Source organism: Microtus pennsylvanicus, chromosome 5 (assembly GCF_037038515.1).
Source record: "Microtus pennsylvanicus isolate mMicPen1 chromosome 5, mMicPen1.hap1, whole genome shotgun sequence".
In the NCBI taxonomy this organism is placed as follows: domain Eukaryota; kingdom Metazoa; phylum Chordata; class Mammalia; order Rodentia; family Cricetidae; genus Microtus; species Microtus pennsylvanicus.
In genome coordinates, this window is record NC_134583.1 from 89,668,757 (window position 1) to 89,683,186 (window position 14,430).

Sequence of the window (14,430 nt, forward strand, 5' to 3'; positions counted from 1 at the left end):
TCTCGCCCCCAGGGTGGGGCCGGCTCTGGTGGAGCCTAGGGAGGGGGCCCCTGGGAGAGGAGCGGCCCAGCATTCTCCCTGCCTCCCTCCTTCCTGTTGGATGTGGCTGCTTGCTGGGGTCTCCTGAGAACTGCATAATTAACGTTCTAAAGCCTTTGGACTGCGCTGCCTGAGAAACCTACTGTCTTTCTAAACTTTTCCAAGGAAACTTTGATAACGAGCGCCTGGCGATTGCTAGACAGAGAATCCCCTACCGGCTTGGTCGAGTAGTAGATGAGTGGCTGCTCGACAAAGGTAATTAACCAGAATTAATTAATTAATTAACTAACTAACTAACTTTAAAAACACTATCTTAAAGGTGCAGAGCTCTCTCCCCCGCCCCTTCGCTCCTTTGTCATGCCCATCCCCAAGGGAAGGGACTGTTGTCTGGGCAGGATGCTCCCTTCCGCCCCCTGCGCTCTGGTGCTGAGAGGTGGTTTGGGAATAGGGAAGAGACAGCCTGGTGTCTTCCTAGACTGGCCCTTGAAAGATGGCGGTGCCCTCAGCACGTGCTGAGCTATGACGTCGGCAGCAGGAGGGGACACAGGCTAGGAAGCTGGGTCCCTCTGGCCAATTTCACCTAAGGGATGTAGTAAAGGGCCACGGGACACCTAAAGGTGGGAAGGGTTTGGGAAGCAAGGAAGGCTCAGCAGGCGATCCTGAGGGGAAAGGACGAGCTGGAGCCTCTGAGGCTTTGGTCTCAGGCCCCTTAGAAGTAGTTCAGTTTGACGGGAGAAAGGGAAGGCGCAGCGCTCTCTTAGGGATTCTTTGACATTTCTGCCGCTGGCCTGCTGAGAAGACAGAGTGGGTCCCTAAGAGGCCCTTAAGTGGCAAGTGAGGTACTGCTATGTGAGAGGGAAGGCTTCTTGTCACCAGGGGAAGTTGGGGGCCAAGGGCATAGCAGTGTTATTCCTGTTGGAGGAGGGGCGAGCTCTGTACCTCTAAGGCTAAACTCTAGTGGGGAGCAGAAGTACTAAACCACCACTTAACCAGCTGATAACTGTGCTCTAAATGTCCATGGGACTTTCCCCAATAAAATCCCCCAAAGTAAATTCCAGCCCCTGAACCCATGGGGCCTAAACACGCTGATAACCAGATGTGATAAACCCACAGCAGGACACAAAAGTTAAAGGGACTGTAACAGACATGGCTAAAACCTGCACCCCCCCAGCCACACTGGGCTGCTCTCTCCAGCGGGGCGAACTTTAACCCTTTGAGGCATTCATGACAGGTGGGGGCAGAGGCCTTGGCCTTCTCTCCTTTATCCACCCTCCCCTCCTAGAATCAGAAAGGCCAAGGAAGGAGCCTGGGCTGAGGCTGGAACAACTGTGGTACCCCCCCCCCCCCCAGGTAGGCAGGGAGAGCTGTTGGAGAAGAAGATGACTTGGGGGGCCCTGGAGAAGGGAGGAGCTCCTTGGCCCTCACTAGTGGCAACCACACCTTCTCCTTCAGCCTATGTTTAGTTTACTCTTCTAGAAGAGGAGGAGGAGCTCACTCTTGGCCAGTACTGACCCTGTGAGCCTAGCTCCCTCCTTGGTCTTGGTTCAGCCCACTTCATCTGCACCATGAGAAGAAGGCATAGGCTGTTCCAGTTCGGGGTTGCATGGTCTTGGAGGGGATATTTTCTTGTCAGTTGCTGGGATACAGTAGGGGCTCAATAAATGTTTATGGAATGGTCCCACTTTCCACTTCTGGAACATCTGGAGCAGCAGATCCAGGGGGTGTAGTAAAGAGACCTGCAGCCCAGCAGGTTCGACTTCCAGAAGTCCACGTGGACATTAGTTTTATAAAGGCTCTGAGGAGACTTTCTGGGAAGGTATTCATTTCACGGAGAACTCATCTGGCCCTTAGGACCCTTCTCCCCTTTGTTCTCATTAGAACTCTTAGGCAGCAGCCTCTGCCTGTGTGGGCTGGGCTCCACCATATGTAAGGAAGCATGGCTGTTAGGGGGGGCATCTCTACTTGAGCCTGAAGGAGGAGGGTGCTGGGGGAGGAGAGTCTGAGTAAGGGGGCTGTGGAGACACTAATGACACATCCTCGGTTGGACAGACGTTTGGGAGTCCTGGAGAGCCTGTTTCTAAAGAGAGTATGGGTCACACGTTGGACTGTCTCAGCCCAGGTTTGGGGGGCAGGGGTCACAGGTTTCTAACTCTAAACAGATCTCTAACGAGGCACTAACCTGAGGCTAACAAGGGTTAAGGCAGGCCTTAAATGAAAGCAGCTGAAGGTCCGTGGGGGAGTGGGGCGCAGTTGTACTTCATCTGCCCCCTCCCCAATAACACCAAAACCAAAGTTAAATCTAAACTTAAAAATAATAAATATCTTTTCTAAAAAAAAAAAAACAAAAACAAACCAAACCAACAAACTCAGAGGGTTAAACTGACCCCCCCAGGTTCACTAAAACCAAAGCAAGCAGCCAAGCTCCCTGCAGGGGCCATTCAGAGGCATATAACACTGCCAAGTGCAAGGCCGGGTTGAAGCTGGAGCAGTTCTATTGGCTGTCAGCAAGCCAAGCAAGGTCCCTTTAACATTTTCCTTTTCTGGGCTTGCACGTCCATACTGGGGGAAGGGCTGTGCTCCCCAGGGCCTGCCCCAGGGCAGTGGCTGGGCGGGAGAGGCTAGACAGCCTGACCAGCCATCACAGGGCACTATGGGTGAACCAGCCTGGAGCAGACCCACACTCTCTGTCCCCCATCTTGTTGCTTCTTCTGCTCACACTTACCAAGTCTGCCTTGGCCTGGCAGGACTCCCTCCTGTCTCTGTCTCGGTTGCCACGGTCTACTGCTTTGGAGGACACCATGGCTTGGGGCTGGACATTGGGTGGGGTGTTTGGGAGAGCCGAGAGAGAAGCCGGGGTGGAACTAAAGGATAAGGAAAAGGGGTGCTAGCTCCCGGGAGGAATCAGAAGGGGGGCAGGTGCAGGTGGAGAGGCATGTGCATGGTGGGAACAGGGGGTGACCAGGCTCCCTTTCCTAGCCCATGCGTGTCCTGGCGACCCTCTCCTGTGGGGGTCCCACGTGACCAGGTTAGGGGCTCTGGTTAACAAGGACTTTCCCTTGGTTGTCTGCCTCTTCCTCATTCCTCCCCCATCTGCGTGCTGGCTCCCTCCTGGCTTCCACCTTCTCCCCCTGCTCTCTCCACTCTCCCATCCCTTCCTGGCCTACCTGGACTGCCTGCCTCTCCTCTGTCTGCTCCTCCCACCCCATCCTCAACCCCCAGGACGCCAGCTGACCATCTTCAACAGCCAGGCTGCCATCAAGATTGGGGGCCGGGATCAGGGCCGCCCCTTCCAGGGCCAGGTGTCCGGCCTCTACTACAATGGGCTCAAGGTACTGGCGCTGGCCGCCGAGAGCGACCCCAACGTGCGGACCGAAGGCCACCTACGCCTAGTAGGAGAGGGGCCGTCCGTGCTGCTCAGTGCGGAGACCACTGCCACCACCCTGCTGGCTGACATGGCCACCACCATCATGGAGACCACCACCACCATGGCCACCACCACCACTCGCCGGGGCCGCTCCCCCACAATGAGGGACAGCACCACCCAGGTGAGACCCCTTCTGGGCCTGGGAAGGTTCAAGGGGCTTTGGAAGTGGGATGGTTCTGGAGACAGCTCCTTCTGACCTTCTTGTCGTGGTGATGGTTCAGGAGAAGAAGGTCCTTACATGGTAATCAGTGATACTGGCCATACAGGGGTGACTACTGTTTCTAGGGGGTCCAGAATTGAGGGCAGTTGACTGGAGAAGCCCATACATCCTAGCCTGAGAAGAGAAATCTGCATCCAGATCGAGGGAATAGTGAAGAGGGTGACCGTTCCAGAGCTTAGTGGGCCAACTGGAGTTGGATGGTGGCATCTTGGGCCAAGATGACACACTGGAGTGGTGACATGCAATCTCCCAGGGCAGAGGCTGGTAGAGGCTAGGAGCAGCCTCTGCCTATGCTGGAGTCTCTCTTGGGTGACACAGGCCAAGACTAAGTCCTTGGCCTTCACATATCTTCTACACGTGCCTTGGAGCGAGAACCAAGCACCTCAACTGGCTAGGCCTCTGCCTCCTCCCTGGAGTGTGTGTTTTCTGAATGGCTGTGTAGAGTTCCTTGTGCCTTGTCTACACACACAGCCATCGACAGTTCAGAGCTCCCTGGATCTGGTTGGAGTTTAGAGGGGGCCACACCAAGGACACAAGGCTCTGAGCAGCAGCCAGGTCTGGTTTTCTGGGTGTATGGGACTGCCCAGCAGCTAGGTTCCCTATCTGTCACCAATGCCTGTGCTGAGTACTGGTTATGGAGGGCTTGTACCTGACACAGTGACCTAGCTGAGCCACCTCAACTCCATAGTGCTTCCGTCTCCCCTCTCCAAGTCACTGCTTTGGCTGTTGAGCCTGCAGGCCCAGAAGAATCTTGGGGTGTCCATGAGGACATTTCTCCCCACTCCAGTCTGTTTTCAGCTTCCCCCAGGGTTAGGATTGCTGGGTTCCAGGCTCTTCTTTCTTTCCAGTCTGTCTTGTAGAGACCCTGGGCTAGGCTGGCTAGGAGAGAGAGACAATCTATAAGGCTCCTCTGTCTTCGGTGCCCAGAGATCTGGGGGATCTGAATGCCCAGGGACTTTTCTCTAGGGAGTGGAGAGCCCTAAGAGGAAGGCCTAGGCTCCCCTGGACTGGCTGCCTGCCCACCCAGGCCTTCCAAATCACATCTGATCTTAATAGAAGAGGGTAGGCAGACCAGCCGTGTGGCAAAGAGTGTGGATAGCCCCAGAGAGATATTGGGGCTGGTGGAAAGAAAGGGGGCAAGGAGGCAGCAGGGAATAAGAGTCCATGATTTGTCCTTGGGCAAGGGCTGTTGGTCTAAAGTGGAAGCTAGGGAGCAGTAGGATGGGGCTCTCTCACCCTGGGTCTTGACCTCCACCCTGGTGTAGTCTCCCAGCCTCCCTTCCTCCTTGGACTTTGGGTCTCCCTTTGTGGCTCTCTTTCCTAACCCCCCTGAGCTTCCCCTCCCCCTCGGGCTCACTCATCTCAGGGATCCTCTTTCTTTGCAATCAGGAGGAGAGAAAATGCTGACAAAGTCGACTCCTGTTGTCATGGCAACCATAGCCCTAATTATTGTGCGGAGCCTGGTTCTCTCTGTGGAAGGGGGTTGGGAAAGATGAGAAGTGATGGGATGGGGAAGCTGGAGATGGGGAACCCTCCAGTCCCTGATCCCCCGTCTCTGTGCCATGGCCCTGCCCCAAGCACCCTGGACCCTGGGTATACACCGAGCAGCCCAAGTGTGATCCCATCCCCTGCCTCTCCAGTGTAAAGGACTCAACACATGTCTGATCCTTGAGGGCCATGGGGACCACAAGGCTGGCTCTGTTTAGCATCCTTTTGCATGGGAAATTGAGAGGCCAAGTCACAAGTGATGAGAGGACTGGGCTTGGCTTTGGGCTTCTTTTCTGTGCTGCCCTCCAACCCTGGGAAGCAGCTGTGGGATCTGCTCACCCACTGGAACCTCTGTTTCCCTATTCCTCCCCTTATCCCCCCAGAACACAGATGACCTCCTGGTGGCCTCGGCTGAGTGTCCAAGCGATGATGAGGACCTGGAGGAGTGTGAGCCTAGTACTGGTGAGTGCCTTTCCCCCCTCCCCTGCCCCGGGCCCCTGCTACGCTGCTGGGGAGGGGGGCGACTGTCTGCCACCTGGCCCCAGCCCAGGGTGTGCTGCAGGCTTTAGCTCTCTCCTGCAGTCCCTTTGTAACTCAGAAGACCCCAGGTCCCTCACATGCCCTCTAACAAGGTGCCTTTTGGTGTCCCATCCTTGGGGATAGTGAAGTCTTTAGCTGGGCTCCTAGGGGTGGAGAGCCAAGAGGAATTGGGAGAAGAGAGGGAGATATGGTTGTAGAAACATGAGGAACTGCAACTCCCATTAGTTCTGGAATGGGAGGTGAGGAACTACAATTCCCAACAGCCTTCAGGTCCAAAACTACAACTCCCATCAGCCCTGAAGATTGGCGCTCTCTTGGCCATTCATTGAGGTCTCTGTTGGTGCTCCCTTGACCTCCTGCTCAGCCTCAGGGACTTACCTGGTGTTCTTGAAAGGGTTCCCAGGTTGTCAGGCCAAGGTGGGCAGTTGCTCCATGGGACCTCTGTATCAGGGCCAGACATACAGTCCCCCTGGGGAGATCCTAGCTTGAGGTGGCTGTAGGAGAACAAGCTGTGGGAAGGGCTTCCTGAGCAGTGGTGACACAGGACTCTGCAAGGCTGCAGCTACAGAGAGAAGCTGAGCAAGTTGGAGTGGAGGCGCTTTGCATGCTGGCTGAGAGCATGAGAGTCGGGTGGCCTGGTGGTTGTTGGGCTGCTCATCTGAGCAGGTTGACAGTGGCCGAGCACTGGGGGCTGAGAGCAAGACTGGAAAAGGACTGACTGAATGTGGCTGGCGGGAGCTTCCCGTTGGATGAGCCCTTGGGAGTAGAGGGGATACCCACATCTCATGCTTGGCTTCCCAGAGACTTCTCTACACTACCTTGCCATGGTTGTACCTGGGCTAGAAGTTTCAACAAGGCTGGGGTAGGTGCATGCAGGGATGGAGAAGGCTGTGAATCCGACCTGGAGTCAGGGATCTGGAGGGCCTATCAGCTCCAGAAGAGACACTGAAGCCGAGGGCAGGCTGCCACCCAGTTAGAGTGTGGGTAGATAGGGAACAGTCATAGACAGTGGAGCCTTGGGCAGGAGTGGAGACCTCCATACCCACAGGCTCATGCCCTTCCCTGTATCTCTCTCGCCCCCAGTAGTCCAGAGCTGAGTGGGGCTGTTCTGTGGTCCTGCACCAGGGGCACTTGTGGGAAGTGCCAGCTTCTGGGCAGGAAAGCCTCTCTGTCCACAGCTCAGGGCCTGTGCTTCTGGGAGCAGATGCTCTCCTCTGCAGGAGGCCCCTCTGCTGGGAGCCACTCCTCCTCTACACTGCAGACCCTCGGGCATGAGGCCTGTCCACAGCACCGCCCAGCACTGTCTAACCCATCAAAGCCATGGACAGTGACTGGGGATTCCTACAGCCGGCTTTGCCGTAAATGGCTACAAGGAATGACCTGTGAGAATTCTGGGTAGGGAATGCCATGGAGAAGGGGTGCAGCCTCACCTTTCCTTCTGGGACACAAGCTCTGTGATGATAGATTTCTGCTCTACCTACACACACACACACACACACACACACACACACACACACACACGGCTGGCCGGGGCCATACCCGGAGGGTCTGATGCCCCAACCCAGAGTCTGTCTAGGAGCTTGGGCATGAGCTACAGTGTACTCTGCTCTCTGCTGTCCTGAGCTATTTCAGGCTCTCTTAGAAGAAGAGGGTATGGTGGTCCTGAAGGGTCATCTGCCCCAAGTCAGGGCTCCCAGAAATCACCGACCGCCTACCATTCTTCTGTAAAAAGAGCCACCGTGTGAGGGGAAGGTAATGGAGGCGAAGAAGGACTGGAGACTGGGAGTGGGGAGGGCTGGTGTGTGGCCCAGCTTTGAAAATAAGCCCCGATGGCAGCAGCGCTGAGTGGTCCTCGGAGTGCCCAGGGCACTCACCTACATCATAATATTCCATAGCTCTGGAATGCCCACTGTCCTCATCTCCCCATGGGAAGCCAGGCAGGGACCAAGATGACTTCGGGGTGCCCTGGCTGGCCTGGACCATGTTCCCCCACCTCTCATCCTGGCCTCTCCAATCAGAGTCCACTTTGGGGCCCCAGGATAAGGAAGCTTCTGTACAGCACCAGGGGCTTGGCTAGTGACAGGCTGCCAGAGCCTGACCCTAGGGTGTCTCCCCTCCCCGCTTCCAGATCTTCATCCCTGGATGGGCGTGTGGACCGTGGGACCATCCCTGTTTGGCCTGTCCACCTCCCATCCCTTCCCTTCACTCAGCCCCTCCACAGACTCCGAGTCCTGTTCTCTCCCTGCCTAGTGAGCCTGTCATCTAGTGCATTCTTTCTCTCAAGGCTGGAGGGTCAGTCACACCGAGTATTGTTAGAATTTTCCCTAGCGGGAGTTCCTTTAAGAAAGGACACACACCCACAGTTTGTAATATGTCATACCACGCTTGCTGGCTCAGATGTCCTGGCCTATACATTATATTTCCAGCCTGGCCCCTGAAGGACTGTGGACTTTGTACTCCTGAAACAGGAAGAACACAAAGACTTATATCCACAGAGGCATAAATCCATATGCACACACATGTGGTCTGACCAGGGGAGCACACACGTATACTCATATATACATAATCACACACATGTACTGGAAGATCACATATTGCTACACACACACACACACACACACACCATGTAAAGTGCAAACCATTTACACCCGGATCAACAGAGGCACATAGATGCTTAGATCCAAAGAGTCATGTGCATGCCCAGATAGATGCTCTGACATGAGAAACACAAAGCTGTATAGTGTACACAGTCCCATGAAGCATGCTGTGTACCAGAGGCACTGAGTGTCTCACGTGTATGTGTAGAGCTTCCCGAACACCCAGAGATGCTTCCCAGCTGCTGGCCTACTCAGCCCCAGAGAAGTCACACCTGCACGTGCGCAGCTGCACGAAGGCACCCACACTCAGGGCTATGTGGAAACACACGCTGAGACCCACAGAGGCAGCTCTCACATGCTCACATCTGTCCATGCATAAGACATGCTCTGAGGCAGAAAATCTCAGACATCATGCACTCGGGGCATGCACTGTGTGTTCAGACCTGTGTGCACACTCACCTGACTCTCAGAGTACACGCCTTGTGACATGTCCTTGAACTCACGGCCGGACATCCTTGCTCAGCTCACAAAGGCATTTATCTGTGGACTGAGCCACCCGTGTAACACTCGCTCCCATATGTGTGCAGACCACAGTCCCACATACACGCTCGGACTCCCAGATGTTCACGTATTTCCTAACCACAGACACAGCATTCGTGTTTAGGCAAGGAACGCTCTCATGGAAGCATGCACACACATGTCTTCTTCGACAGAAGTGCCCCTCGTGTCTGTGTGCACAGGTGTCATATTTCTGTCCACCCGTGGAGGGAGGTACTCATAGATCTACATGCTTGTCCCCGCAGAAGGGGCCTCTACACACCAAGGTGTGAATATGTACTAAGACCAAAAGAGCACGGGTTTGTGTTGTCAGAGGGGGCGCCAGTATTCAGATCCCAGAAGTCTTTCCTGCGTATGTACACATTTGTTCATCCTCATAGACCTGCACCCCCACACTGTCCTCAAGAGAGGGGACCTTGAGAAGCACATCCATACACTCACACACACACATTTAGACTGAGACTCTGTGAGGCATATGTACACACACACTCAGTCTCACAGATATGTACACATGTATATATTCTCCACAGAGACACACATGTTGGACATACACAAGTATGTCCATATTCACTCAGACCTCCAAAGGGGCACACACACACACACACACACACACACACACACACACACACGGGCCTGAAATGGCCCACACAAATGCTCACAGACACAGGTGTATCTGCTCAGTGATGCGCCTATAGCGGCACACAGATGAGCACACACTTATTTGCAGACCTGTATGGCATCTGCACACTCAGACTCAGTGTCTGCTGTATGTTCTTTCCCAGGGGTGTGTACACAGCCATCCAGACGCACAAGGACACACCTACATGCCCAGGGTCACCCAGTTTTATAGACATGCACATGCGCTTAGGGGCATGCGCCTAGGAGAGTGGAAACAGACTTTCCTATGTGTACAGGTTCACATGTGCCAGAAGAACACCAGTGCCATGCCTTTACCCTACACACACCCCTCCTTAGTGCCACCCACCCAGGAACGAGACCCTCAGGGGCATATGCAGGCCTCACCCCACAGGCACACAGAAGCACGTGTCCGGATTCCCAGGAGCTTCCAGAGTGGCACTAGTTGGTATAATGGATACTCCACCACCACTGAGGTTTAACAGAGACCTGCAGTCTCTTTCCCGTGAGTTATGAACAATGCTTCTGACTGATGGGAGCTGTTCTAGTAATGACTCAGGGCCCCATCTCCTTCCATCTTGTGTCTGTGTCATCTTTAACTCATGGCTTCTCAAGGTGCAGGAATGAGTAAGGGGTCAGAAGCGGGAGGTTTCCATGGGCTGGGCCCGGGAGAGGCTCTTCCCACCCACATTGTGTTCCAAACCTGTAGCTCAGTCCTGGAGCCATCGCTGAGCTTCTGAGATGACCCAGAAGCCACCACCTTATTGTGCTCCTATGTAGAAGCACATACAAGTTTGAGGACCAGCTAGAGAATGTTTCGCCTAAATCTAGCCTGTTTGGTCACCAAGAATCTATTTCATGTCTCAGAATGTCCTCCACTCCCACTCCAAGAATGACAAAAGTCTTATGCCAAGAGGTTGTTCGTAGGGGATGGTGGCTTTCTCTGATCCACCCAGACCTGCCTCCTCTGGTCTCTAGACTATGAACTGAAGTGAATATTTATCTCACTTCTTCCAACACACCCCTAAAGTACAATGGTTCTGCAGAGGTAGCCCCTACAACACAAGCTCATTCACAAAAGAAAAGAGGTTGGGTGTCATGGGGAGCACCTGTAGTTTTAGCACTTGGGGAGTGGAGGTAACAGGATTGTAAATTCAAGGTCAACTTGGAGTATATAGCAGGACCTTGCCCACTGCCACCTCCAAAAGGAGGTAAGACTAATGAAAGCTGGGCAGCACATGGTGGTGTCAGGGTCGTATTCATGCACACAGCACACATGCCTTAGCACAGGAGAGGAAACCCATGCTTTGCTGGGCCAGCAGGCTTTCTGCTGCTGCTCTGCCAGGCAGAATGTCCCCATCCTTATCCTCCATGGCCTTTCACGGGTTTGGGGAGAGATGTTCTCCTTGGCTGTGTGTAAGTGCAGACATCCCACACTAGTTTGCGCATCTCTGGTGGCTTCGAGGCTTAGTCACGGCAGCCACACCACAGCCCTAATCTCTATCCACCCCCATGTCTTCTCTTGTTTCTCTGCTCCTACCTTCGTCATAGTGCCATGACTGTCTTGAGGACACTTTAAATGGTAGGTGGGGCGACCACTCCTACACTGGGCAGAAAAGACCCTCACTCCTTGAGAAGGTCTCTCTCATCGGCCCCCGAGCCCCTTTCCGTCTTTACTCCTGTGTGGGACTGGGAGCAATGGCTCTTCCGACCTCTGCAGGAGTCACATGTCGAGACTGGCATCTTCCTTCCCTCCAAGCCTGCAGGATAGCCAATTCTTGTTTAAGTTGATGTGGTACCTTGTTGCCAGAAGAGGAACGTTAGAGCTGGCAATCCTGGGCCCTGCCCTCATACTTTCCCTTAGCACCTCAGCCTGGTAAGTTGGTACAGCAATGTTTGTACCAAATCTGCCACAGTGGCATGCGGGTTTTATCTTTCCTGCCTCCTATCCTTTCCCTGAACTGTCACTTGAATGCCATGGCATTTTGTTACCATGACATTCATTTCGAGGGCCAAAGTCTGTCTATAAGGAAATATTTGTTCCTATAATAGATAAGCCCTGAACCTTAGTGGTTAATGCAAGAGAACTTTCTCACACAGGACTACCCTCCCTGGGCTCGGCCCAGAAGGCACAGCAGGAACCCACATTCCCTCCATCTGTGGCACCTAGTGTGGAGGATGGAACACCAAAGACTGTTAGGGACAAAGAACTAATACTTAGCAATTGGGCCATTCCCAGTAGTTAGGGATGCTGGGAAATGTAGTCTAGATGTCAAGGTTCAGAAGGAATATATTTATTTTATGGGGTAATAAACTGCTTGTGCTCAGAGCCACGGCGTTTTGCTTGCATATTCTGAGAGACACATCTACATGGTGTGTACACAAAACCCATGCCTCAGGCTCGCAGGCAGCAGACGTAGAGATCCATTCACATGGACATGTCTGCTCACACGCACTGACACACACACGGGTGTCTCCGATCCATGAAGGTTGATGTGCTTAGGAGTTTATGCTCGTGGATGTAGAAACGCACGCGCATCTTCGTAGGGGGTATGCATCTGAGAGTGTTTGTTCGCATACATGCTCACATACCCTCCCGTTGAGTGGCTCGTGCTCTCTGACCCTGAAGCCACTCTGGCCCCGCCCTTGCCATGCTGGCGTTGCAGGTGCGGAGGGATATCATCCTTCAGGCTACAGCCCACAGTGGCATACTTCTCTGCTAAACAGGTGAGTAGGGACGGAATCTAGCCAGTGCTCTGCTTGCTTGGCAGTGTATCCTGGGCCCTGATGTGGGCTGTGTCCACCCAGAGGAGAGTGGCCATGTGTCTTGCCAAGATATGGACCTACAGAGCTGTGTCTATGTGTAGGGGGGGGCTGCCTTTTCTTCTAATCCACTGAAATGCTGACCTTGCCCCTCATAGTTTTGGAAGGGCCCTCAGCACTGGTAGATGGGGTCTCAGCCACCAGAAGACTTAGCCTGGGGCATCCTGAACCTCAGATCCAGATTCTTCTGTGGGGGTAGACATATCTTGATTGGATAGAAATTGGGGTTCACAGGTAGATTTTTTTTAGACAATATTCCACATTGTAGCCCAGGCTGGCCTCAAACTCATGGACTCATGGTGATCCTCCTGCCTCAGCTTCCCGAGTAATGGAATTAACAGGTATGGGCCACTGCACAGAGCTTTATGGCTAGAGTTCTCATTCAGGCTCCTGTGTCTTGAAGGCTGAAAGGCCTCGGCTTACTTTGTGTAAGAGACTGTAAAGGGGAGCGTTGAGACAGAAGAGCTGCTTGGGAATGGCTGCTGGCGTCCCATCAGAACGGAATTCTCTAGCAAGTGGGCTCAATGCGCGTCGAAATTCCATTTCCTTGGGATAAGAAGAACAGAGGGCCAGTGGGTTGCAGCTCTGGTAAGCATGCACTACTGCAGCTGCCAGAAGTGAGAGAGGCTGCCTGCCGTCCATGTCAGTCTGAGGCTTCAGGGGCCACAGTCTCCCAGTGATGCAGGGCTGAGCACAGCATCATGAGTCACCCCGAGTGTTGCTCTTGCTCAAAAGCTCAGTGGAGGGCCAGCAGTGGGACCATCCTGGTGAGAAGCCTCTGAGGCATCCTCCCTCGCTCAGACCTTGATTCCTCCCCAGGGTGAGCTTTCTTGATCTCTCTGGGACCAGTGCCCCAGGGAAGCCCATACATTGACTCCAGTGCCTCATAATCTGGTCAGGTTTTGTGAGGGCGATGTGGGAAAGCCTGTTGCTTTGGAGAAGGTTCGTGTGATGGTACCGTGCACACAGGGGAAGTCGTGTCGGAGAAAGACGCTGCTGTGCTAAGAGCACTGGTAGAATCATGGGAGATACGGCCACAAACCACGGGGAGAGAAAAGCTGGGAGAGTCCCAAGGGAACGGAGACTGAGCCAAGGGAGGCCGTGGGGCCTGGAGGAGGTAGATCTAGAAAGCCCATGTGTCCCACCCAAGGACTAGTGAGTTGGGGGTAAGTGGTTGTTGAAGGGCCACAGGCTGGGCAGGAGATGTGTGGTCTAGGCCCTCATCCAGTAGGAGGCGACAGGTTGGTAAAGAGCCAAGATCTGTGTCCTGGCCATTCTAATGAGCTGCCCTCTAGGGAGGAGTAATGACCCTTCCCTGTGTCCCTAGCAATGGCCAGTCCGTTGGGGATTAGAAGCCATGTAGGGAAAGGTTTGACCCTGGAGTTCCTAAGGTAACTCAGTCTCAGATGGGAAAGGTGGAAGGCCAGGCCTGGGGGAGGAAACCAAGCTGAGGGCAGAGAGGAAGCAGCAGCATGCCTAGCTCTTAGCTGTGCCTGTTGCCCAAGATGGCGGAGCAGGAGGTTGTGTGTAAAGCTCAGCTCAGCACATAAAAGGCACTCCCTGCTTCCCACGTACCCGGTTCATCTCAGAGGAACTGCCAAGGGACTGGTCATTCACTTCCCCTCGAAGAGCAGAAGGACCTCAGCTCCATGCCAGGCCTGCTCCTGGCTGCTAGTGAGATTGACAGATGGGACCCAGGCCTTTGGGCCTTCCCTGGCAGAAGTCAAACCTGAGCCTCCAGGAGCAGTGGCCGTCTAGGAGTCAGCCTGGAAGACGAGGCACAGGCTGGATTCTGAGCATGTGTGAGCTATCCATAGGGGAGCCTGTTCTAATAGAAGGCAAAGGTCGGGAGACAGCAGGTAGTGTGAGCAGAGAGGGCCTGGATGAGCTGAGGATTCACATAGGGAGGAGAACCTGCTGTGATCAGGCCCATGACGTCACTACTTGAAGGGCCAGGAGCTTTCCTGTGCACTGAATTTGCCCTTGTGCAGGGATGCAGATGCTGGGAATGGGAGGAACAAGGGAATGGAGGGTTGCACTAAGTTCCCGCATAGATTGCAAGGACCCATCGGGCCAGGCCTTGATCGGTCTGATGATCAGCGCTT

At 54.1% G+C, this 14,430-nt stretch overlaps 1 protein-coding gene across 31 annotated transcripts in view; it reads left to right on the top strand.

Annotated features, from left to right (window-relative positions):
• Nucleotides 1-14,430, top strand: part of Nrxn2 (neurexin 2) — a 114,041-nt gene that overhangs the window by 94,900 nt on the left and 4,711 nt on the right. For 22 of the 31 annotated variants that reach the window (XM_075973274.1, XM_075973290.1, XM_075973276.1 and 19 more), the window contains 3 exons: nucleotides 205-294; nucleotides 3,259-3,584; nucleotides 5,555-5,633. In XM_075973274.1, the coding sequence (XP_075829389.1) occupies nucleotides 205-294; nucleotides 3,259-3,584; nucleotides 5,555-5,633 (495 nt within the window). The remainder of the gene's footprint in view (nucleotides 1-204; nucleotides 295-3,258; nucleotides 3,585-5,554; nucleotides 5,634-14,430) is intronic. The other 9 variants (XM_075973284.1, XM_075973296.1, XM_075973297.1 and 6 more) reach the window with 1 other exon arrangement.